The 23,160-nt window shown below is 38.8% G+C and overlaps 1 protein-coding gene across 1 annotated transcript in view; it reads left to right on the forward strand.

Annotated features, from left to right (window-relative positions):
• EFNB2 (ephrin B2) overlaps positions 1-22,236 on the forward strand; it is a 43,849-nt gene extending 21,613 nt beyond the window's left edge. The window contains exons 2-5 of the mRNA XM_063102517.1: positions 740-1,023; positions 16,358-16,450; positions 17,071-17,184; positions 18,613-22,236. Of these exons, the coding sequence (XP_062958587.1) occupies positions 740-1,023; positions 16,358-16,450; positions 17,071-17,184; positions 18,613-19,001 (880 nt within the window). The 3' untranslated portion in view covers positions 19,002-22,236. The remainder of the gene's footprint in view (positions 1-739; positions 1,024-16,357; positions 16,451-17,070; positions 17,185-18,612) is intronic.
• The last annotated feature ends 924 nt before the right edge of the window (positions 22,237-23,160 follow it).

Below are 23,160 nucleotides of genomic sequence, written 5' to 3' on the forward strand. Positions count from 1 at the left end.
TAATTAGAACAAACACATCTCAAGGGAAGAGAAGAAAAAAGATATGTAGTGTGGGGACAGTACTTGTTGTCCTTGCAAGTGGACTCTTCACTTTGCAGCTGAATCAATACTACAACTAATTATTTCTGGTTATCTTTTATGGGTTTGTAAGAGGTTTCTTTTGTTCTGTGTAATAAAAAACCCATTGTTTGATCAGTGACTGGCTAATTATGATAAGTAATTTGAAACATTCTTGATGAAACTTGTCTGTTAATTAACATCAACAGCAAATGGAAACTAACAGGACAACAAAGTATTAGTGCATCCACTGTTCCCTCATTGATGAAATCTCCCTGTGTCATGCCCAATAAACTAAAGCTGCCAATGGTTAAAAAATAACAAACAGGTGGGAACGTCTGACTCACCATGGAGGAAAAGTTATTGTAAAGTTACACAAAGGAGTACTCAGGTATTACAAGCAAGCGGGAGGTAAAGAAATGTCAGGAGATTGATTGCCTGGTCCTGTTGCTAGAGTAAGGAGAATGGTTTCTTTCTTTTCCTTGTTTTTCTTTAAAACTTAATTTCTTACATTTGTCCCATGCTGATCTGAACTAAGAGACTTTTGATGTGCAAAAGTATGGATCTGAAAATGTGTAGTTTGGGATTACTGGAATTATCTGGCTATGTTGTAATGATCATTAATACTGTTCATTTTTATCAACTCAATGGCTTTTTTTTTTTTTTTTTTTTATGCTTATAGATTTCTACCTGGACAAGGACTGGTACTATACCCACAGATAGGAGACAAATTGGACATTATTTGCCCCAAAGTGGACTCTAAAACTGTTGGCCAGTATGAATATTATAAAGTTTACATGGTTGATAAAGACCAGGCAGACAGATGCACTATTAAGAAGGAAAACACCCCTCTCCTCAACTGTGCCAGACCAGACCAAGATGTAAAATTCACGATCAAGTTTCAAGAATTCAGTCCTAATCTCTGGGGTCTAGAATTTCAGAAGAACAAAGATTATTATATTATATGTAAGTATGATTCTATTCATTTATTTTATGGAAATTAGGATAAGCTAAATAGGTTTGTATATATTTTTGTTTCCTTAAAATTATTGTGGCAAATTATTTGGTGAGAAGCTTTGCTGAATGGTTGTCTACTTTTTTTTCAAAGAAATCATAATTGAATTTGGGACCCTGTGCTAACAGTATTCATTGAGTATAAATACCCAAAGAGAAAAAAAAACCTCCTAGAATATTTATAATGTTGAAATAAATGAATTATATGAATATACTCAGCATCTCTACTGACAAAACCATTTTTTAAGGACCAATGGTGAGATTTTGATAGGTAAATCTTGTGTGATGCCTTTTCTCTTCATCCATCCATCCATTCACTCATTTATTTAGGATTTATTCTGTTAGTATTTATCCTGTGCAAGAGACTGTGATTCAGTGCCAAGACTCACCAGTAAACAAGGAGGTATAACAGTACGCTTTCCTCATGAAGTTATGAGTCCAGGGAAGATGGAGCTCATAGGCTGGAAGGACAAGGGTTACAGGCAAAGCCCATTTATACGTGGTCATGTAAATCCAGATTTAGAAGAATAAGACAAACTTTGGGTTTCCTCAGTGAGTTACTGTTTTTTATATAAGGATAATAATTTGACATACTGTTTCGGAGTAGATGATCTGTATCCTTTGGGTCATATCTAAAGCTAACTCACAAGGCTGTGAAGTCCAGTGATGTGCTTGCACTGAGCGCAAGCTTCCTGTGTGCAGATCACGTGCTGGCACAAAGCTGGGATTGTTCCCAGGGATCCAGGTTTTGTCTGAATGAAGTCTGGGTGACAGAGATGGCTGTTTATATCATTCAAGCAATGAAATCATTTTTGTTAATTTCTTTGGTTTAAAATTATGCTCATAACTGGGTTGAATTCTCCATTCGTTTGTTACCACAGACTTCAGTTTCATTAAGAAACTGCTGTCCATGGCTCCCCTACCTCCTGGAGAGCAGATTGAAACTCTGGCTTTCTCAACCTCCGAGCTGCTCTTTAGAGCACAGAATCAATAATTCACTAAGTACTTATGTAGTGCTCAACAATATGTATTTTTTTACTACATTATTAGTAATTAAAACAAAGGTGGTCATAGATACCTAATTATCTTGTCTGTTGCTGTAACTTGAAATGCCAGAAACTGACAACCTATTTTTAAAGCCAGCCTGATACATACAGAGTAGCTTACCAAGAATAAGTAACAAAGAAAAAGAGAAAGTGGTCAATTATATATTTAAAGGAGTAATTATCATAAAATAAAAATGAAAGCATTCTGAGATGAAACAAAGCAGATGGGGTAGTAAGGTGTACAAAATAACAGGGAAATTTTTGAAAATACAAAGTAGTTAACAGGTAAAATAAATGGAAACTTTAAGTTTTTGGAAGCCTGACTGTTAGAGTGTGTGTATTTCTAAAGACTTTTAAAGTAGGACTTTTTCAATAGATGCTGATGTTTAGTATGAAATTTATAGGGAACTGAAACTGACCTCAGATGAATTTGTTTAAAAGGTCATTGCCCCTGGGTGGGGTGGGAGAAAGAAGGTCAGGGGTTCCTGAAGGGCAGCTGCACTAGAGATGAGATATCCTGTGGGTGAACACAAGTCCCTCAAACCATGGATGTTGCTCAGGTCCACTGATGGGCTCCTCCTTGGAGGGAAGCCGACAGACCCAAATAGATTCTTCCTCTTATGCTTTCATAAAGGTGGCTTTGTACATTCTAAGTTCCCACTGAATGTAAGTGGGATTTCAGTAAACATTAAGGATTTAACTTTTAGTCTGAAATAACATGCAAGAAATGCAAATCAATAAATGGTTTACCAACATCTCTTTGCTTAATGTAGTAAGCATTTAATAATTACTTTTTATCAATACATGGAAGATTTATATTTAGAAGCACAAGTTGATTTATAGCTATAATAATAACCTACATGATAATAATGTCTCCTATTTTTCTTTTCTTTTCTTTTCTTTTTTTTTGGAAACTCCTTATTCCACATTGACAAGTTTATTGTAGGTAGCTGAGCTACTCTTGTCTCTAGAACTCTCCTTAGAGTTGTGGTTTACAGTGCAAAGCATGTGGTAGCCTGGGATAAAAGAATCAGAGAATCTTCCTAAAATAGAGTTGAAAGTTTCAAGTTTGAAACAATGGGAGGCTGTGTGATGTTGCTGGTTGGGAGACTGTCACAGGGCTGAGTAAAGGCCCAAGGCTCAGAAGTTTGCCAGGAAGTCCAGTGAGACTTTCAGCAGAGTTGAAAGACTTCCGCTACGTCACAGGCATAGGAAGGCATTTCAGATACTTGGGAAAATGTAGAAGCCAATTTCTCACCCACCCTCTGGCAAAGCTCATTGATATACAAGTTTCCCTTGGAAGGAAATGGGAAATGAAAAGAACAAATTTTAAAATAGTTTTAAAAATTTATGTTGACTTTGCATTGCTTCTGCAAGAATCCCAAGGCACCAAAATAATTAAGGGATTTTAAAAAGTCACCACTTTACATATCAAACAACCTGCACACACACAGCCACGCTCTACACTGTCTTTTTTGAGAAGGAAAGAAAGTGTTTGAAGGTAGTAATTTTTATATTGGTACATTTATAAAATAGTGCTAGGTAGCATGAAGGAAAGTACTCAGATTTATAAGTACAGTATTCACACTTCAAATCATTGACTCACTTTGAAACTATAAATAATATTGGTATTTGAGTGGCTACATGTGTTTAGCTCCACATCTTAATGTCTAGTTGGTAAGCATCTTCACAACTGAGTAGTAGTATTAATATCATCATTATCGTGTGCTGGTTTCCTTCCACGGGAAGGAAGAAGAGAGGTGATAGTTGAGAACAGTGCTTGATTTACCCTGATGGGGAAAAGCATTTTGGAAAAATTAGGCCAGGAGCCCATAGTCCTAGGTCCTCGTTCTGCTGCCTAAGCTTAATGAGAAAGTCACTATAGTTCTTTGAACTTAAATTTCCTTCTCTAGAAAATACTTTCATTGTTGTTCTTGTTTGGTCTAATGATGGTGGTCTTTTCCAGGTACAAGCCATTTGGTGGTTGGACATACAAGTCCAGTACAAGATCACTTGCTAACGTGGGTCTATCCAATTGAAATGGATAGAATATGCTGTAAATTCTTCAAAGGCATTTAATTTGGTTTGTAATGTTACCCAGTTTAAAAATACAGTTATCCACAGTTGTGAATTTTAAAAGTAAATACTAATTTTTCATTGGAACTGTATTTTTTTTTTTTTTTTTTTTTGACCAGCAAGGGGATTGCAACCCTCAGCATGGTGTGGTCCGCACCACGCTCAGCCAGGAAGCGCACCAGCCATCTCTATATAGGATCCGAACCCGCGGCTCCGCGCTTTAGTGCTGCACTCTCCCAAGTGAGCCACAGGGCCAGCCCTGGAACTGTATTTTTAAACCTACTGAGTATCCACTAAATTCCCTTAGGAAATGATATGGATTCTCATTAATTCTTCACAGAGATTATTTGCTTTGACATGTGGCAAAATGATATCTATGAGTTTTCTTCATGTTTCGTAGTGACTTTTTCCAGTGACCTATTTCAGTAATTAGCCTTGGGCATAATTTGCATAATAAAATCTCCTCATCTTTAAATAGTCAAAAGGTGGGGATGTTATGACCATTTGGTATGAAAAGCCTCCTGATCTTCATTACATTCAGATCTTTAATTGCCTTAAAAACATAGTAAGTATTTTTCATAGCCTATAGTTATTTTTATTATGTCTTTAAAATATTTTAAATGTTTATGAAATACCTATCTGTTCTGATATGGCCCATTTTCAAGGGAAGCTCTGTCTTAGACATAGTAAACACTCCAATTAATATTGGGAAAGCTCTTCTGTGTTGCCAGCCTTCATCCACAAAGTTTTCTTTGAGGCACTTTCTGTGCTTGGTTTATGATTTTTTTTTTTAAGAGATGACAGTCTAAAGCTGAGTGAGTCAGCAGGTTCAGTGTGTTGGCCCTTTGCAGTATCTCTCCTTGTGAAGGTTCTGTGGGTTGGTTATCCAACCTTAGCACAAAACGTTGCAAAATCCCTATAGGGAGGTTTTTATCATGCTACCAAAATTTGTGAGTCAGAGATGGATGAAAAATGAATGCTATTGTGTTAATACTAAGTTAGTAGTGACCTGGAAGAGCTGTTAGACAAAGAAAGCCATATTGGTAGAGCACCTCCCAGTTTAGCTTTATGTGGCCATTCTGTTATTTTGCTGCAAATCCATAGTCAAGACACAATCTGGTGGCATAGTGAGATGTCATCATTTTAAAGACTGTTTGATTAAAAGTTGTTCTATAATATACACCCTGTGGTGTTCACAGCAGTCCTTGAAGTCACCCTTCACTTTCCACACCACAGCTAAGTCCTTCTGGAGAAACCCTGAATGAATCTGGAGGAGTTACCATTTCTTAGGCCCCTCATTGGTTTAGTTGCCTAAAGCTTTTAAAAATAAGAACATGTAGAATTGGAAGTCTCCACAGACAGCTTTGCTATTTTTTTAGGCATGCACTCCACTTCTGAGTAAAATCACAAAATAAAGTAAAAATTTTCACAAATATAATGAATAATATTCTTAATCAAAATAGAATTGTAAATTCTGTCCCTTGTTTTTGTTGATCATATGTATGTTTGCTGCCTTCTTGTTTTTTTCCTCCCCTTTTTCTGTCTTTGATTTACTTATTTTGTGGGAGTAGTTATGTCAAGTAGCATTACAATATACTGAATGTACTATAACCTCTTTTTCTAACAAAATAATTATGGGAGCTTCCAAATGACCTTTAACGTATAGATTTCTTTTAGAATGTATAAGAATGTATGGCCTCTATAAAGTGATTATTCGCTTTATTTCATGAATTATTTATAACTGTAACAAAGACCACATTTCCATCATCAGATATCATCAAGGTCAGTGATATGGCAACATCAGCCTGTCACATATGTCCTCTGACTTAGGGTTGAGGATTTATGTTTGATACCTTGCACGTAATTGCTAAGTTTTAGCACCTAAACACGTTTTTACTTTTAACCCACAACTGTCATCTTTGCAGTAGAATGTTCATCAGAATCTTGCCAGAGACTATACAGTTGAGTTTTTGGAGGATAAGTACACACACTACTTTTAGAAACAGGTTAACATAGTAGTTGAGAGTCTGGGGTCTGGCAGACCTGGCTCTTTAGTGCCTGTCTCAAGTAACTTATCCTGTCTCTGTCTCAGTCTCTTCCTCTGTGAAATGGGTGTAATGAAAGCACCTGTTTCACAGGGTTGATGTGAGTTTAAATAGTTTGACATATGGGAAGCACCTGCTTCCATGCTTGGCACCAAATGAGTACAACTAAGAGTTAACTTGGGAGCGGGGGAGGAAGCGTGAGGCAGACCTGGGCCTTGCTGCGAGCTGGAGAGGGCTGGAGTAGATGGGCTGGAAAAACATCATCGATTTGAAATCCATCCGTAAAATGAAACTCCAGAGAGTTTACAAGTTTCAGTACCGCTGCATAACTTAATTATAAGATCTTCCTCCTTGTCTTCTTTGAGCGTTATGAAAGTTCTTTTGTCCTTAGGCTTCCTTTACCAAGAAACATGCATTTATGCATCTTTTTGTTCCTGGAATTGCCCAAGCTTGTTAGCAGATCCTTTGTAAGACCCAAAAGAGACAGACAGGGGAGGAGTCTTCAGATACATATAATCATTTTTCCCACTTTCCATTTCACCAGCCTTGCCAGGACTTTTTCTCAGTTCCCCATTACACAAAGAAAATACTGTGTTTTTATTGATAATTTCAGCAGCATCCTAATATAGTGTAAATTTTCTTTCAGATTAAAAAAATAAAAGTTAGACCTGCTTTATCACTGAGACTAGCTGGGAAAGTAGATCAATCCATTAGTCTGATAATTAGAAGGATTGTTTCTGTTATTTTTAGATATTATATCAATTCCTTTTCTGATTGTATTGAAGGTTCTCCCAGAGTGTATCAGTAAGGGTTCTTGTTGAGTTTAATATGAATAAAGGTAAATTCCTTACACTTTAGGAATAAAGCCTCAGCTTCTGCTTAATTTGAGACTGTGCTGAGAAATTTCCGGCTCTCAGATCTAACACAGTCATAACCATTGGAATATTTGTACCAGTTTGCTCAGAGTTTGTAAGAGGATAAGGCTATTTGGATGGAGACTCTGTTCACTTTAAATGGCGTCACTTAGGCCGTGGTGACAGCTTATCTCATTCAAAGCTAGGCCCAGATAGTCCTGTGAGTCCCATTCCTTATTGCCAAAATAAGCAATGAAAGGATAAGATGACTTTTTTTCTTGAAGTGATGAGAAATTGTTGGAGAGGGAAAGGCTAAAAACCATATATGCAAAATAGATGTAAAAGCAGATGAGAAATGAAGGAGATTACTTAGAAAAAAAATTCTTTAGGAATTGCTCAGAATAAAACCGCCTTTATTGTCTCATAAAATATATCCTAATATCTCTAGCACCTGTATTTATAGCATTTTAAAAGTTCACTTAGTGTTATAAATAATTGAACAATCCTGGAGACCTGGTACAAGCATAAAAGAGGACAAGTTTCTTTCCTAAGAGCCTTTAAATATTCATCATGAAGATAAAAATTTAAAGCAAAATAAAGCAGTTAAAAACATAGCCAAGAGGCAGAGACAGACATGAAAAAGATGACTGTAAGAAAACTTACTTATATAGTTCTTAAGAGTCACACATTCGTTCCTAAAATTCTAAAATCCCAGGCGGTGTGTTTGATCACTTAGGGAAGTGTTGTGGCCTTCGCATACTCTTCTCTCACTTTGGAGTCTAGAAACACAGGTGTTAGAGCAATTTTTATCATTGTGAGAAAACCAAGACTTAGAGAGTGAGTAGCTTAGTACAGTTTACATGGCCATGAAATGTCAGGGGCCAGATGCAATCCAGGGCGGTCAGCCCCTTAGACAAGTGTTGTTAGTGTTGGATAGTGCCTCCCAGGTCACCACTCATGTAAATGTATATATAGCAATAGTGAAGATAGTATACCTACATGCATAGCACATACCTACATACGTAGCACATACATAGTGATAGTAAGGAGAGCATACATACATATTGCATACATAGCAGTAGTAAAGGAGCTCAGGCAATATGAATGATAAACTCTATACTTGTAGCAAACATGTTGGTCCTGGTGCCCTGTCATATATTATGTAATACATAACTAACTTGCAATCATATGCCCCCAGAGTTGAACTAAGAAAATCCTGCAGCGTAGTAGGAAAGGAGAAAAGGCATTAGAAAAAGGTGATTATTATTGCAGTTTGTTAGGTCTTCTAAAGTTTCTTTTCCTTTTTTAGATCTACTTTTGATCAATTCCATTTCATTAATAAGACTACTCTATTCTGTGCTTTTATAATGTTAGCAAGTACTTTCAGCCCCTCAATGGAAAGTTGCTAAATAGTAAAATTATTAAAAATAAAAATCTCTCAAATCTACAAATAGGAGCAATAAGAGACTTCAAGTTTTCTTAGCCAACTACAAGTGCTGCAGTTTTGTTTGATGGATGGATGATGGACTGATGGATTGGCGAACCTCAGGCAGGAGCATAATTGATCCCATTACAGAGGAGCCAGGCTGTGTGTTGCTAGAGACAGTTCTGCTTCGCACATGGCTTTTTGCATGAGTAAGGTAGCCCAGTTTTGTTGCTCCTGATGTTAAACCAGGAGATGAAGGTATTCTTTTATTGAAGCAAACATGTGGAAAACTGTTCGGGATTCTTAGAGTATAGAACATGTCCGCTGAATGGAACAAGGTTTGTGTGTAGGGTACGTTTAGACAGGGGCACTTTATTGGGGTTACTGCTGGTCTCTAAATGGTCAAAGCAAATAACATCATGGCTGTCCAAACTATTATGTCATCAGAGTGGCACATTTTCTCATCTGCAGTGTTATTTTCTAAACTGTCAGCAGACATTAATTCAGTCACTGGTGAAGTCCTACCACCTAGAGATGAACTCTGCCTCAGATGGATGTTTTCCACCTCAGTGCCGCTCATCTTGCAATTACTGGGTCATTAATATCATTGCATGCAATTAGTGACAGCAGAATGAGCGAGAGGTTTGTGGGATGTGTGCCCCCCATGAACTTTTTACTCTGACCCTCTTCCTGCTAGACATTTCCATATCTTTGCAAAGATATTTTAATGATTAAGACTGTTAAAAACTCAAGAGTGGGCAGTGGGTTATGTGCTAGAAATAATTCATTCAAACATATGCTTCTTCATGGTTCAGAATATTTTCATTAAATATTATCACTTTCTTGACTGGGAAGTTCCATTTTTAAGAGCTTCTGATGCTTAAGTTAAGCTAATAGACAATAAGGAATTATGTTTTATCTTTAGAACTCTTACATTATTCTTTTTGTAAAAAATGTGAGTTTCGTCATTACTGTTGAAGTGATCTGGCCACCTATTTTTAAAACACAATTCCTCTTTCTTAGTAGATTTTGGCACATATTAAGGTTAACCCTCCTGTGTAAAGGTATTTACTCTTTTACCACTATCATGTTCTCACTATATTAACTTCGAATGACCGTGGCAATAAGAAACACTACCTTAAAGCATATTAGATGAAAAGTGTTTTTTCTATGAAATCATGTTGATTTTTTTTTCCTAATGAGAGATGCCACCTGCATACATCACCATCACTCTTAGTACTTAAGAAGAGCTGTTTTTCCTCAACAGAATTCATTAAAAAATCAAGACACCAACGTGTTGCCAGCAATATTTTCAGAGGAAATAAAGTAAATCACTAAATAAATGATCTCGTGTGCTTAAGGACATCTCTATCAAAAAAAAAAGAGGAGTGAGCAGGTAGTTTATTGCCAGTACCATTTGGTTTTTCTCAGAAAAGTGTCAGTGTACTGGGATTGAGCCTGGAGGGCATTTCTTTTCTTGCTATATACCCCTGTGTGCAAACACGCTTGCATGTAACACGCACAGACACTTGCCTTCATGCTTTTCCACATCCATCTTTTTCACTCTGAGTTCATGTAGCTGGTAACTTTTCAGGACTGTCTTGTCAAAGATAACTCTTGGCTCTTAGTGTCTTCACTGATTGTTGGTTACTTCAGCTTCACAAAGTTTTTTATGATTAGAAGTTTTTATGAGGAAGCCATGAGAGAATTTCTTATGTTCTAGATGCGATGCTTATTACTTTATATTCGTGTTTTCCGTTGTCATCTGCACTCAGTTCCGCAGAGTATCCTCATATCTCCTCTCCTTCCAAGTGAAAGTGCCTGAGTAACACAGGTCATTAAAGTCTTTTTAGTGCATGTACAAAATAAAAACAGCTCACTAAACTGGTTCAAGGGTGTCACATTTAAAAAATAAAACTCATTTCTGAGCTGTCAACAGAATATCCAACTATTGTTCATGATGAACATTTGGAATTGAGGAAATATGCCATTTTATTCAAGATCATTTATTTGTACTTGATGCATGGTATCTTTAGTCATATTTTAATGCAAGAAAACAGGAAGGAAGGTCTAAATTGTGACTTTTAGAATTTGGGAATTCACTTTTTCCAAATCATTCTATTTAGTGGAGGAACTAATTAATTGTGTTCTATAGAAGTCACTGAGGCTGAGCCAGTTATTACTTCTTAATGCATGATTTACTGCTTCAAATTGTCAAAACATGACCTTACTGACATGGTTTTAATTCAAGTAGTTCTTCTTATCATACTGGAACAATGTTTCCTTGGGTGAGAAATATTTTCTTCAAATGAGACCATTTTATGAAGTAAACTATTAAACTTTTCTTCTAAGATAAGGTAAACTTGGCATCATGAGATGAAATGCTTAGTGACTTGAAGGAATGCTGAACTGTTTTTTTTTTTTTTTTTTTTTTTTTGCTATTTTGCCAAATAAAAATAATGAGGCCCTTGGAAAGATGTGATGGTATATTCACCGTTTCATTCACTGTAAAGCCACAGTGAAAAACATATAAAAAGGAAGAAGTTCAAAGAAATGAACTTGTCTTCTTCCTTTTGGCACATTCTACAGATATTTCAGTTCCAGAAGTTTTTATTAATTAACTTCAAAGAAACAGGCATTTATTTTTGGCATTCAGGGAACATTACCACTTCCACGTTTAGAACTTCTTTTCTTCTTAGTGTCTTAAAGGACAACGGTGATACTCAAGGCAGTAAACTGCATTAATTTGAGTTCTAGAAATTGAATCCCTTTTTCTGTTGTACATATTTTGAATTTGCATCACAGTTTGAATTTGAATTGATGTCAGAGTGGTAAGTAGATCTTAGCTTCCTGGGTTGTATGTTCACATTAAATAATTACATTTTTTTTTTTAAAATCAGCCTCTCCTTGTTTTTCAACTTACATACCTCATTTCTTTTTTTCTTTCTTTTTTATTTTTATTTTTGGACCCTCAGAGATTTGATAGCCCTGGTAGAAGAAAACAGTAATCTAGTTTTATGCATCCTGTTTATTTTAAAGTCACAGCTTTACTTTCCATGCTTCCTCTCTGAATTATGCTTTTTTAGTGATTCAGTTTGCCGGATTGCAGGCTTATGGTCTTCAAAAATCTGTGTTGAGCTTAAGGAGACTGATGTGTAGGAAGGCTGCCCTAAGAATTCCAGATGTGCAGGGCTGGCATACAACATGTGGTGGGAAAGAGGAGAAAAAATAGAGTTTGATATTGACAGGATTTTCAGAGTGCCATTTGTTTCATAATCAAATGACAGTGAATTGTGTCAAGTGAAGCTTTTTGTAAGGACAGGGTTTTTATTCTTACTGTTCTGTGGTTTTCCTGACTATGCATGCTTATTATCTGTCTCCCTTGGGTGGACTTCTTTGATGAAGCTGATATAAATATGTGCTTTGAAGCGTCCATCAATCCCTCACCCCTTCCTGGTTCCAAACCAACAAGCTACATTTTAAAATAGTTAGAAATATCCCCCACAGTATTAGTGTCTCTTGACATTTCATTCTTTCCCTAAGAACCTAAAAATTTTCCTTGATAGCGATGCCATCATTCTGTAGGATTTTTTGTGCTGCCACATTGCTAATCTCTTTGTGAATGAGACCCATGTATCGGCACAAATTCAGCATCTGATTCTCTCACTGATTAGCACACTCTTACCAATATGATGAATGAAAAACAGCCAAGATCCGGGGCTGTGGCTCAGCCTCATGGGGAGCAGAGCAGTAACAATCAAATGAAGACATGTTGAGATGTAATTTGATTTCCTTGCTGTGGGGATGGTCTAAAAAACATAGCTTCACTACTCACTGGTTTATCTTTTCTTTCTACCCATATAACCAGTGGCCTATTCCCGATGAGTAAGAATTGTAGATAGGTGTAGGTGTAAATAAACGGAAAGCCAAAGATATTGCTGTGAACTTTCAGATGTGCTAGAGAACTTTCAGGCAATGTGAACTCAGGGTACTTTTTTGCTGGGCAGAGATCTCCCCCCACTGGAAATCAGGCACTGTGGGGAGCAATATTCTGACATCTCTATACTCACTATGTGCAATTAGACCTCTGAAGCAAAGCTTTTAAAAACAAGCTGTAAAATTCCCATGTATCTTTATTAAGCCCATTTTCCAACTGAATAGAGAAACTTTTCTAATATTTTTTAAATTTTATAAAGACTATTTTTTTTCCTGGGCCAAGGGAGAGAAAAATGTCTGGACGTTAAAAGCCTAGGTGTAGCAGTGCTTTTCTTTTCTTTTCATTTTTTTTTTTTTGACTTTCAATGATTAAATGTGATTTCATACATGTAGTAATACTGTGACTGTGGCTGCATTAAATAATGCTGGTGGAAAGATACAACAAAAAGCTAAGTATAATGAGGTAACAATTTATTTCTACTCTTTCTCTAAGTTAAAAATTCCCTGTAGATTCAAATAAACAATAAAAATAATTGCAAAATTGTCTCCTGAAATGGACATAGATTTTATTCCGAAGCATTAGCAATTTCTTATTATTTTTCAGAATCAGCCACTAAGCCTTTTAAAGCTTCTTGGTAACTGGCTATTGCAGGATAAATCGGAATATTACTCTTATAGTTTTATTTCAGGGTACACTGATAGTAAAGGAGACCTTTGGTTGTGTCATTGTTCAAGGAGGGGGTGGGCACCTCTAGATCTGGAACCACACTCCCCAACGAGGATGTAGTAGGGGAGAGAGAGGTTAATTTTCACTATGGGAAATTATATTTATATCAAATATAAAATAGGTTGAAGTCATTTCAAATTTTGTTATAGTTGTTGTCAAGTTTACCTTCTGAAGTTTTGGCTGGTACCAATATTTTAAAACAGGGTTTTGTGTAACAACTTAGGTCACTCTTTTTTTTTTTTTATTTTTTGTGACCGGCACTCAGCCAGTGAGTGCACCGGCCATTCCTATATAGGATCCGAACCCGCGGCGGGAGCGTCGCTGCGCTCCCAGCGCCGCGCTCTCCCAAGTGCGCCACGGGCTCGGCCCGATCACTCTTAACTTATGGCAAAAATCTTTCATGGTGGAACATGTAACAGTATTTTAAAGTTTAGCTCTGTTTTAAACAGCTGAGCATTTGGGATGCTATTTTAACATTGGTAATGATTTTTTTTAAAAAATATCTTCCAGTAAAGCAGAGTCCTGAATGTAGCAGAATAACTGTCCTCACCCAGAATGTTCTGCTCTCTTTAGCTACCCTTCCACCCTTTACCAGCACCCTGCCCAAACAAGCAATAGACTGTGGCTTCAGAAGAACTCAACACAAGCAGCATCTATATTTTTCTTTATTTAATACAGGGTTTGAAGGCTTTTTTTTTTTTTTTCTTTCCTGTTAACCAAAGAATAAAAAAGTTTTCAACTCTTAAAGGTGCAAAACACTTTTCATTCTTATGCAACAGTTTTCTTCCTACTGTACTATAGTCTATGGGTGCTAAATTATAGATTGCAATTTAATTGTAATACTTTTTGAGTTCTTTACATTGGGGGTTGTTTGGACGCCATTTTGGGTAAGCCTAGGGAGCTCGGCACAAAGACATTGATACTCAGAAAAGGCATTCACCTACAAATTAAAAACAAAAGGTCACTCAAATTATGTGCACCTCTTATGCTTTCAGTGTCACAAGGTCAAAATCATCAGTAGTGCATATTTACAAGTGACTCTGCTCTACCATGCCTACCTTAACCTTTCTCGTACTCATTTAACTTTTTTCTTTTTTGGATCTGAATCTTTGACTTTTTTCGCCCTGAAGATGAAAATAAATATATACTCTTATGTTTTCTTTCTGTGCACTGCCCTTCAGATATTATTTTGTCATTTGTCAACTTAGTGCTGAAACTTTTAGCAAAATAAAGTTAGTTATTTAACTTTGAGTTTGGATGCACTTTTGCATGTAGGTGCATTTGTGTGTATGTGAGTTTAAAAACATTGGAGTTCCACTTGAATGAAGTAAACTAAACATTTGAAGCCATCAGCCAAATGGAAACATTGGTTTTATACTTTTTTATATATGAAGACATATTCTAATTTTTTTTAGAAAAATCAAATGAGAAAACTCTAAACAATTAATTGAAGATTATGGCACTGCTCTGAAACTTCATAGTGTCTGGTCATAAAAATCTATATTGTTTGAAAGCTTTGGGAGGAAAGGATACTTAGAAATTTGGCACATATTGGGAGGGAGAAAAAGGGAAACAGAAGGATGAAGAAATAAAACAACAAAAAGACTTTGGTTTTAGATTGATAGAAGCATACAAAGTCTTTAGGTATTTGTTTTTACTTGCTGCCGCATTTTCTCAACATTCTGAAAGCACATATCGTCTACTTCTTATCAACCTCCCCTCAAAAAAGTTATTATTATGGCAATTATTGCCCAGTTTCCCAGGAAAAACCTAGTGTCAGCAATAGCAGAAGAATGAGATGTGATTGTGAGACCGTGAAGTTTATGCAAGCACTTAGGTAAGCAAAGAGATATTTATACACAAAAGAGGCAGCCTTTGTTTTTAAGGAAAATGGTGAATTAAAAGTTCAAGTAAATAAGTACCTTATTTTTTCAGTTAATATAATTATCATGGAATGCACATTTATACTCTAAATGCATATAGAACTTTTTTGCTGACCCACTGTGTGGCAAACAACCCAGTTAAAAGCATGGCTTTGATATTTATTTTTACCAGAACATCTGTCGCTTTTTCAGTTCCTCTCAGAGCACAATATTAGTAGACAAGAGTTTGATCATCAAAGTAGAAAATGATTTCAATTGCAGAACTGTATATGAAACACTTCTGTTCCTTGCCCCTTGAACTTTCTGGGAATGGAAATGTCTAGCGCCCTCCACCTTCTTTTCTCTCCTGGAACTTGAACGGTAATTTAAAGCCTGTTCCTCGTTAAAGTACCTGGCAGCCTATCTCTTTACAGCTTTAGTTACAAAGCTATTCAGAGAACACACCAGCCTAAAGATATAGAACAATGATGTGTTTAAACAGAGTAGAGTTTAGGCTATTAAAAAAAAAAAAAAAACTGAAAATTATAAAGTGGTTCTTTCCTTCCCCTCGCTTCACTGTTGAGATGGAAAGAGAATTGAGCTGCTGAAAGTCCTCTCCTTAGATCCCGGACAGCGGTGGGGGTGTGTATTTCGCCTTCATCCTACAGCAGGTAGCTTGGTTGAAGAGGTTGATCGAGGTCGAGACTGGCAATAACAACACATGTTGTTTACAAAATGATGGAGGAAACAAAGTCAGATTTTGAAGACCTGAATTCTAGTATATTTCTTAAGGCCGGAGAAAGAAGAGAAAGGTTGTGGGAGGCTCCTCGTCTAGTGTTTACAGAACTTGGATGCTTGAAAAATGGGGCATCGACCTCATTGTTCCTGAAGCAGGAAATCTGTAGTGGAGGAAGCAGGTGTCGCGTGATGACTGCCACGCTGTGAAATTACCCCATGACTATTTTGCTCTTTTGAGTTTGGGTCCAAAAGAGTCAGTAGGCTTTTAGGAAGATGCTGTCTCTTTTATCTATAGACTAACACCAAGTCAATCACTTGCGAGGGAAGGAGAGAGTGCTTCAGTAAATTTGGAACCAGAGAGAATACACGCAGCAGTGTTTCAGAATCCATTTTTCTTTATTTCTTTTTCTTTTTCCTTTTGGCTTTCAGCATCCCATACTTTCAGAAAACTTGTGACTAAGAGTGAATTCTTATTTTTCAAATCGTTTTCAGACATTTCATGTTCATGTAAACTTGGCTTATTGATTTCCTGATTTTTCTTTATTTTTTTGTTTTGTCCATTTTATTTTTAATCAGCTACATCAAATGGGTCTTTGGAGGGCCTGGATAACCAGGAGGGAGGGGTGTGCCAGACAAGAGCCATGAAGATCCTCATGAAAGTTGGACAAGGTAAAGACCATCTGCTGCTTCGGGAAGCCACTGGGACTGGTTTAGCCCCCAGCTAGCGTGCTCCCATTGTTGAGGACACTCACATTCATTCACTCTTCTCTTTAGTTTTGAAACCAAACCCTTCTCTGCACCTTGAGCCACTGACAGATTTCCTCAAGTCAATGTAATAAGCTTCTTTTATTGGAGATCTCTCTAAAAGTTAAGATCAGCCAGGTAGAATGTCTATGGCAATCTATAGCTTGACTCCAGAAGAGTTTTGTTCCTTGTGCCTTTTCACATATAGATAACCTATTGTGCAGAAAGAATTATTCTTGTAATTGGAAATTGGTAAAGTAGTCAATCAACTTGCTCAGTTAAATTGAAATGTCATCTGCAATGCTTTGCCTGCCAAATGCAAGAATCCCTATAGTTTCCACAGATGGCCTCACAATCTAAACCTCTGAAATAACTAGCATAACCGTTTTGTTCTAAAAGGAAAATTATATTCTTGTATTTCACAGTACTTTGCATAAAGAATCTTATGTTCATTGCTATTCATGCCTCTTGAGATATATATGCATCTCCTAAGCTAGATATCATCAGATGTCGGTGCTGTAATTAATTGTTTGTTTTCCATATAGATGCGAGTTCCGCTGGATCAACCAGGAAAAATGATGCAACAAGGCGTCCAGAACTAGAAGCTGGTACAAATGGAAGAAGTTCAACGACAAGTCCCTTTGTAAAACCAAATCCAGGTATAGCAGCGTGATCTGTGTTCATAGGTCCGTGTGTACCACATTCCTAGTAGTATCTTAAGAGGTAGAACGGGATGAAAGTAACTAGTAGTTACAGACATCAGTAATCTTTGCTCTCAATGAGTTGTTATTAATTACTCTCAATAAAAACAAAATAATTCATTCCCATGAAAGTCTTACATTCGAAAGAGTAGAATTCATCAGATGTAAGTGCCAGTTATTAGTACGACTCTTTCAGACCAGTTTTTATTGGCTGACACTTTATCAAGCTGGTTGTCAACACCAGCTTAAAGCTGATGTTAATGTATATATAATTAATGTTCTAATCCCTCATCTAATTATATCTAATCCACAAAGAGCTTATTTAATCCTCTTCTAAATTTTAGATGGTAACACTTTACAATATTGCATAATGCTCTGCTATTCAAGTGGTTATCATTAATTTTTGTTCACATTTTCCATGTTAAGTAAAATATTAAATGGATCCCTGACAATAGTTTAGAAGACCAGACAAAATTGGCTGTCATTGAACTTCATTTTCTTAACAGTCTCGGAACAAATAGCTATGTATTTGTTACTATGCTAATGGATTTTTTATGTAGTAGTTGTTGAGCAGACATCAGCAGTTTTGTATTAGAGAGCTGTGTGCTTGGTGGGGATTTGTGTGAATTTAGCATCTGCAGCAATGCTCTGTCTCTTTCCAAGAGTCAAGGAGGGAAGTTGTTATTTCTAACTTTCAATGACAAGATGTGTCAAATTCTTGTGACAAACTGATAAATGGATAATATAATGATGCCAGGCAGTTTTTTAGTGCTTAACATTTGGGTTGGCAGTCTGTTCAGCGTGAGAGTTTCTGCTGCCTTCCAAATGTGTTTTAAGTGTAAGTCAAATAATACAAACGAGTTAGGAGCTGAACATTTTCCCAGGCCCCGTGCCTCCTTCCTGGATCCTGGGCTGTCCTGCCAGTAGGCAGGCTCTTCCTCAGAAGCCAGGCCATTTGAGGATCCACATGACACCCTGTCTCTAACGGGAAGCGGAAGGGCAGTGGCTGGTGAATGCTGGCCTGTGACCTGCAGCACTGGCCACGGCTTTTCTTGCTCCTGCTGTGACCCCAGGACTAGCTGGCCCCATTCAAAAATGAGGCAGGATCAGGGGCTGGCTGTCACCAAGGGTCGTAGTCTTGATGGATGATGATGAGGTATGAGAAAGGAACAGTATGGTCAGGCTCAGCATGACAGGCTGGCCTGGAGGTGCGTCTTGTTTCCTACCAATTGCATTGGTCCTAACGAGATAATTGGCTTGTCAGAGTCTGGCTGCCAGTTAAGTCTTCGGCCCTGCTGCTGTGTCACGTGTGGAAGGGTCATAAAGCAGCCTGTCAGCACGGGGCCGTGGTAACTGTTCCTGTCCTTGTCCCTCTTGACGTCGCAGGTTCTAGCACCGACGGCAGCAGCGCCGGGCATTCGGGGAACAACATCCTCGGTTCCGAAGTGGCCTTATTCGCAGGGATTGCTTCAGGATGCATCATCTTCATTGTCATCATCATCACGCTGGTGGTGCTCCTGCTCAAGTACCGCAGGAGACACCGCAAGCACTCGCCGCAGCACACGACCACGCTGTCGCTGAGCACGCTGGCCACGCCCAAGCGCGGCGGCAACAACAACGGCTCCGAGCCCAGTGACATTATCATCCCCTTAAGGACCGCGGACAGCGTCTTCTGCCCCCACTACGAGAAGGTCAGCGGGGATTACGGGCACCCGGTGTACATAGTGCAGGAGATGCCCCCGCAGAGTCCCGCGAACATTTACTACAAGGTCTGAGGAGAGCCTGGCGGTACCTTCACGTTCCCAGAGGAGACGGACTGTCCCCGTGCCTCCCGGGGAGGGGCCAGGAGCCCGTGTGCTGCCGATTGACTGAAGCACAGCCCCCGAGGAGAGGGGACACTCCTTCCCGCAGAGCCCTGCTGAGCTGGACAGCTGACCCGGCCTGCAGCATTTCAGCCTGGGTGGGCACAGATGGTCACTGAAGCTGGGGACTGTGTGTAGGGGATACCATTGGGACTGCTGGGACATTAGGCGTCTCATTCCGAAGCCACGTGCTGCCCTAACTCAGGCCGCGTGAGTCTGGGAAGACAGTGGTTTGTGGCCGCGGGGGCAGTGAGCTCCCTGGGAAAGTGCCCTGGCCACCCCAGGCTGCCACGCTTGCAAGGCCGGCTCTGCCTCGGGCGTGTCCCCCCGAGGTGCCTCCTGGACTTGTTACACGGACCTCGGGCTCCGTAAGGTTTTCAGATCTCTCTAGCATTTAGTCCTCACTGTGGCACTCCTGTCTGCAGCACCTCACCTGAGATTTCCTCCACTCCACATTGTGCATCACGAATGAACACTGAGGCCTGGAGTCCCCTGCTCCAGCGTTTGTGACCACAGCTTCAGCTGAGCGGGTGACCCATTTCTAGAAATCATTTTTGCTGATAAGGTGCCCTCCAGCCAGATGCTAGGCTGTCAGCCCAGGGAAACTAGGAGCTGGGGGGCGGGGAAAGGGCTGGCTGCAGAAGCAGGTCAATGCAGCTGCCTCTGCAATGGAAAGTTGGGCAGGAAAAAGACGTAAAACATCAGGTAGCACAGCACTTTGGTCTTGCTGAGATTGAAGAGGCAAGTAGGAGACACGGTAACACACACAGTGGATCATGGTGCATTGGGAGGAATTCACTGTTATCTAATAGCAATGTGCAGGAAAAAAAAATTCCCTCTTCGTCCGGTAGAACAAAGTGGGTATTGTTGGTAAAGGAACGGGCTGGGAGAGAAGGGAGAAAGTAGGCCGCTGATGATCTATTCGGGCAGGACTGTTGTGGTACTGGCAATAAGATCTACAGCTCGAAGCTGTAGGAGAGTCGGTCTGCTTTGGATGATTTTTTAAGCAGACTCAGCTGCTATACTTATCACATTTTATTAAACACAGGGAAAGCATTTAGGAGAATAGCAGAGAGCCAAATCTGACCTAGAAGTTTAAAAGCCAGAGGTCAAACAGGCTGTAATTCCATCATCATTGACGTGATTAAAGACTTCTCATATATAAAAGGTAGGTCAGATTCCCCGTCTCCCCACAGAGGCCCCCTTCCCCGCCCCTCCTCCCCAGTCGAGCCTTATGACACTTTGGTTGATAGCGGTGCTGTCCGGGCGGTGAGGGCTGCAGGGCCGCTACTGCCGGAGCCACGGCACCCCGTGCCCTGTGTCCAGGTAAAGCACATATGGCGAACCTCTTAGAGTCCTTAAGACAGAAGTAAATTATGATGTCGAGGGGCAGAAGGAAAATAGCATGTATTTATAATAGGTATATAGAACACAAGGGATATAAAATGAAAGATTTTTACTAATATATATTTTAAGATTGCACACAGTACACACCAGAAGATGTGAAATTCATTTGTGGCAATTAAGTGGTCCCAACGCTCAGTGCTTTAAAAAAATAAAAATTGGACAGCTACTTCTGGGAAAAACAACATTACTCCAAAAATAACAATAATGAGAGCAAATAGAAAAATAAGGGAGCCCTCTGAAGGCATCTCACGGAATCGTAGACTAGGAGACACAAGCCCCAACACCAGGAGATCAGTGCTGCTGCATCCTGTACTTAGCAACGACGAGATGTTCTGGCATTTCTTTTCTGTGTCGGGGTCTCCCTTACCTTACGGCTGAAGTGTTTGCTAGCAGCCAGCAGGTCACACGGGGGCTGCAGTTGAAAGTTTCCTCTGGCTTCCTCCTCCTCTCCTTCCCCCACCCCGTCCCTTCTGGGAAACAAGAAGAATAAACAGGAAACCTACTTTTTATGTGCTATGCAAAATAGACATCTTTAACATAGTCCTATTACTATGGTAACACTTTGCTTTCTGAATTGGAAGAAAAAAAAAATGTAGCAACAGCATTTGAACGTTCTCAAACCTCCAGTGAGTACCTGCAAAAATGAGTTGTCACAGAAATTATTATTCCCTATTTCCTGAACCTGAAAATGATGTTGGTCCAAAGTGCGTGTGTGTATGTATGAGTGGGTGTGTGGTATCCATGTGTACATATATGTATAATATATATCTACAATATATATTATATATATCTATATCATATTTCTGTGGAGGGTTGCTGTGGTGACCAGCCACAGTACATATGTAATTCTTTCCATCACCCCAACCTCTCCTTTATGTGCATTCATGCAAGATTTTCTTGTAAGCCATCGAAAGTTACTTTTAGAATGGGGGAGAGGGGCGCGAGGGGGAAAAATGGGAAATAGTCTGATTTTAATGAAATTCAATGTCCGTGTCATTGGTTGGCTACATTTTGGTCATATGCTAAACTGTGAAAAATCAGATGAACTGATGAAGAGTTACCTGCAACCAATTGAAAATTGTTCTGTGTGTCTGTCTTGTGTCTGGTGCAGAAGATGACAATCTACCAACTGTCCCTTCATTTGAAGTTGGTTCAGCTTTGGAAAGTTACTGTAAATGCCTTGCTTGTATTATCATCCCTAGTCACCTGACTTTGGAATTTGCACCATCATGTTTAAGTGAAGATGCTGTAAATAGGTTCAGATTTTACTGTATATGGATTTGGGGTGTTACAGTAGCCTTATTCACCTTTTTAATAAAAAATACACATGAAAACAAGACAGAAATGGCTTTTCTTACCTAGATTGTGTACATAGAGCAATGTTGGTTTTTTACAAAGTCTAAGCAAGATGTTTTGTATAAAATCTGAATTTTGCAATGTATTTAGCTACAGCTTGTTTAACGGCAGTGTCATTCCCCTTTGCACTGTAATGAGGAAAAAAATGGTATAAAAGGTTGCCAAATTGCTGCATATTTGTGCCGTAATTATGTACCATGAATATTTATTTAAAATTTCGTTGTCCAATTTGTAAGTAACACAGTATTATGCTTGAGTTATAAATATTTTTTTTCTTTCTTTGTTTTATTTGAATAGCCTGTCATAGGTTTTAAATCTGCTTTAGTTCCACATTGCAGTTAGCCCCCAGAAAATGAAATCCGTGAAGTCACATTCCACGTCTGTTTCAAACTGAATTTGTTCTTAAAAAAATAAAATATTTTTTTCCTATGGAAAAAGTGCCTTCAAAGTATTTTCCTTTCCTTCTTTTTATTTCTTTTCATTTTTTTCTTTTTCATTTCTTATTTTAAGTTGCCTCCTTCTATGCTATTTCTCCAAAATCACGGTTATCCGGAGACTCCTGCCCATGGGCATTTATGGGTCCCTTTTCAACTCAGGATATGCACATAATGTGAACGTTAATTTTGCCAAGAGCCATGAGCCCCTTGGTTTCCCCATAAACCTACTGAACCCACATTTCACAAATAATGTTTTATAAAAAGTTTTATTAAATCCTAATCATCCTGCTGTCTCTAGTTGCACCTGAATTACATAGTCAGAATAGTCGCCTGCGAAGTTAGCTGTAAGAGGAAAATGTACTCTTACCTTACACTTCATTCCAAATGGATCAAGTTTCCATTTAAGCAAAGCAGTTTGCTGTTGATGGCTTCATTTTTCCTCACAGAATAATCCCAGGGGGGAGGAACAAGTCAGATGTTCTTTGTAAAACTGTAATGTTGATGAGAGCACATTTTGGCACTGGGTTAAGGCAAGCCAGAGGCCAGCAGTGAGTTTAACCACATTTTCAGTGCTCACCTTTCTGGGGAATGTGGCTGTCCTGAGGATTGGCAGTGCTTTCCTGGTCTCTTGGGGTCTTAAGACTGATCGTCCCGCTTCCTGGGGAGCTGTTTAAGCTGCAAGAGTTCCACCCACAGGGGAGAACTTCATCAGCCTTGGGATCTGGGTGCTAAAATCTCTACCTATATTATCTCAGGTAAGGAGTGAGATATTTTAGGTAGGGAGGATAAGAAAGGCCCCTGGAGTCAAGAAGCAGGCCAGAAGATTTTGCAGGCCTGGCTTGCCCAGGATCACACCCTCAGTAAGTGGAAGA

Source organism: Cynocephalus volans, chromosome 7 (genome assembly GCF_027409185.1).
Source record: "Cynocephalus volans isolate mCynVol1 chromosome 7, mCynVol1.pri, whole genome shotgun sequence".
In the NCBI taxonomy this organism is placed as follows: Eukaryota; Metazoa; Chordata; class Mammalia; order Dermoptera; family Cynocephalidae; genus Cynocephalus; species Cynocephalus volans.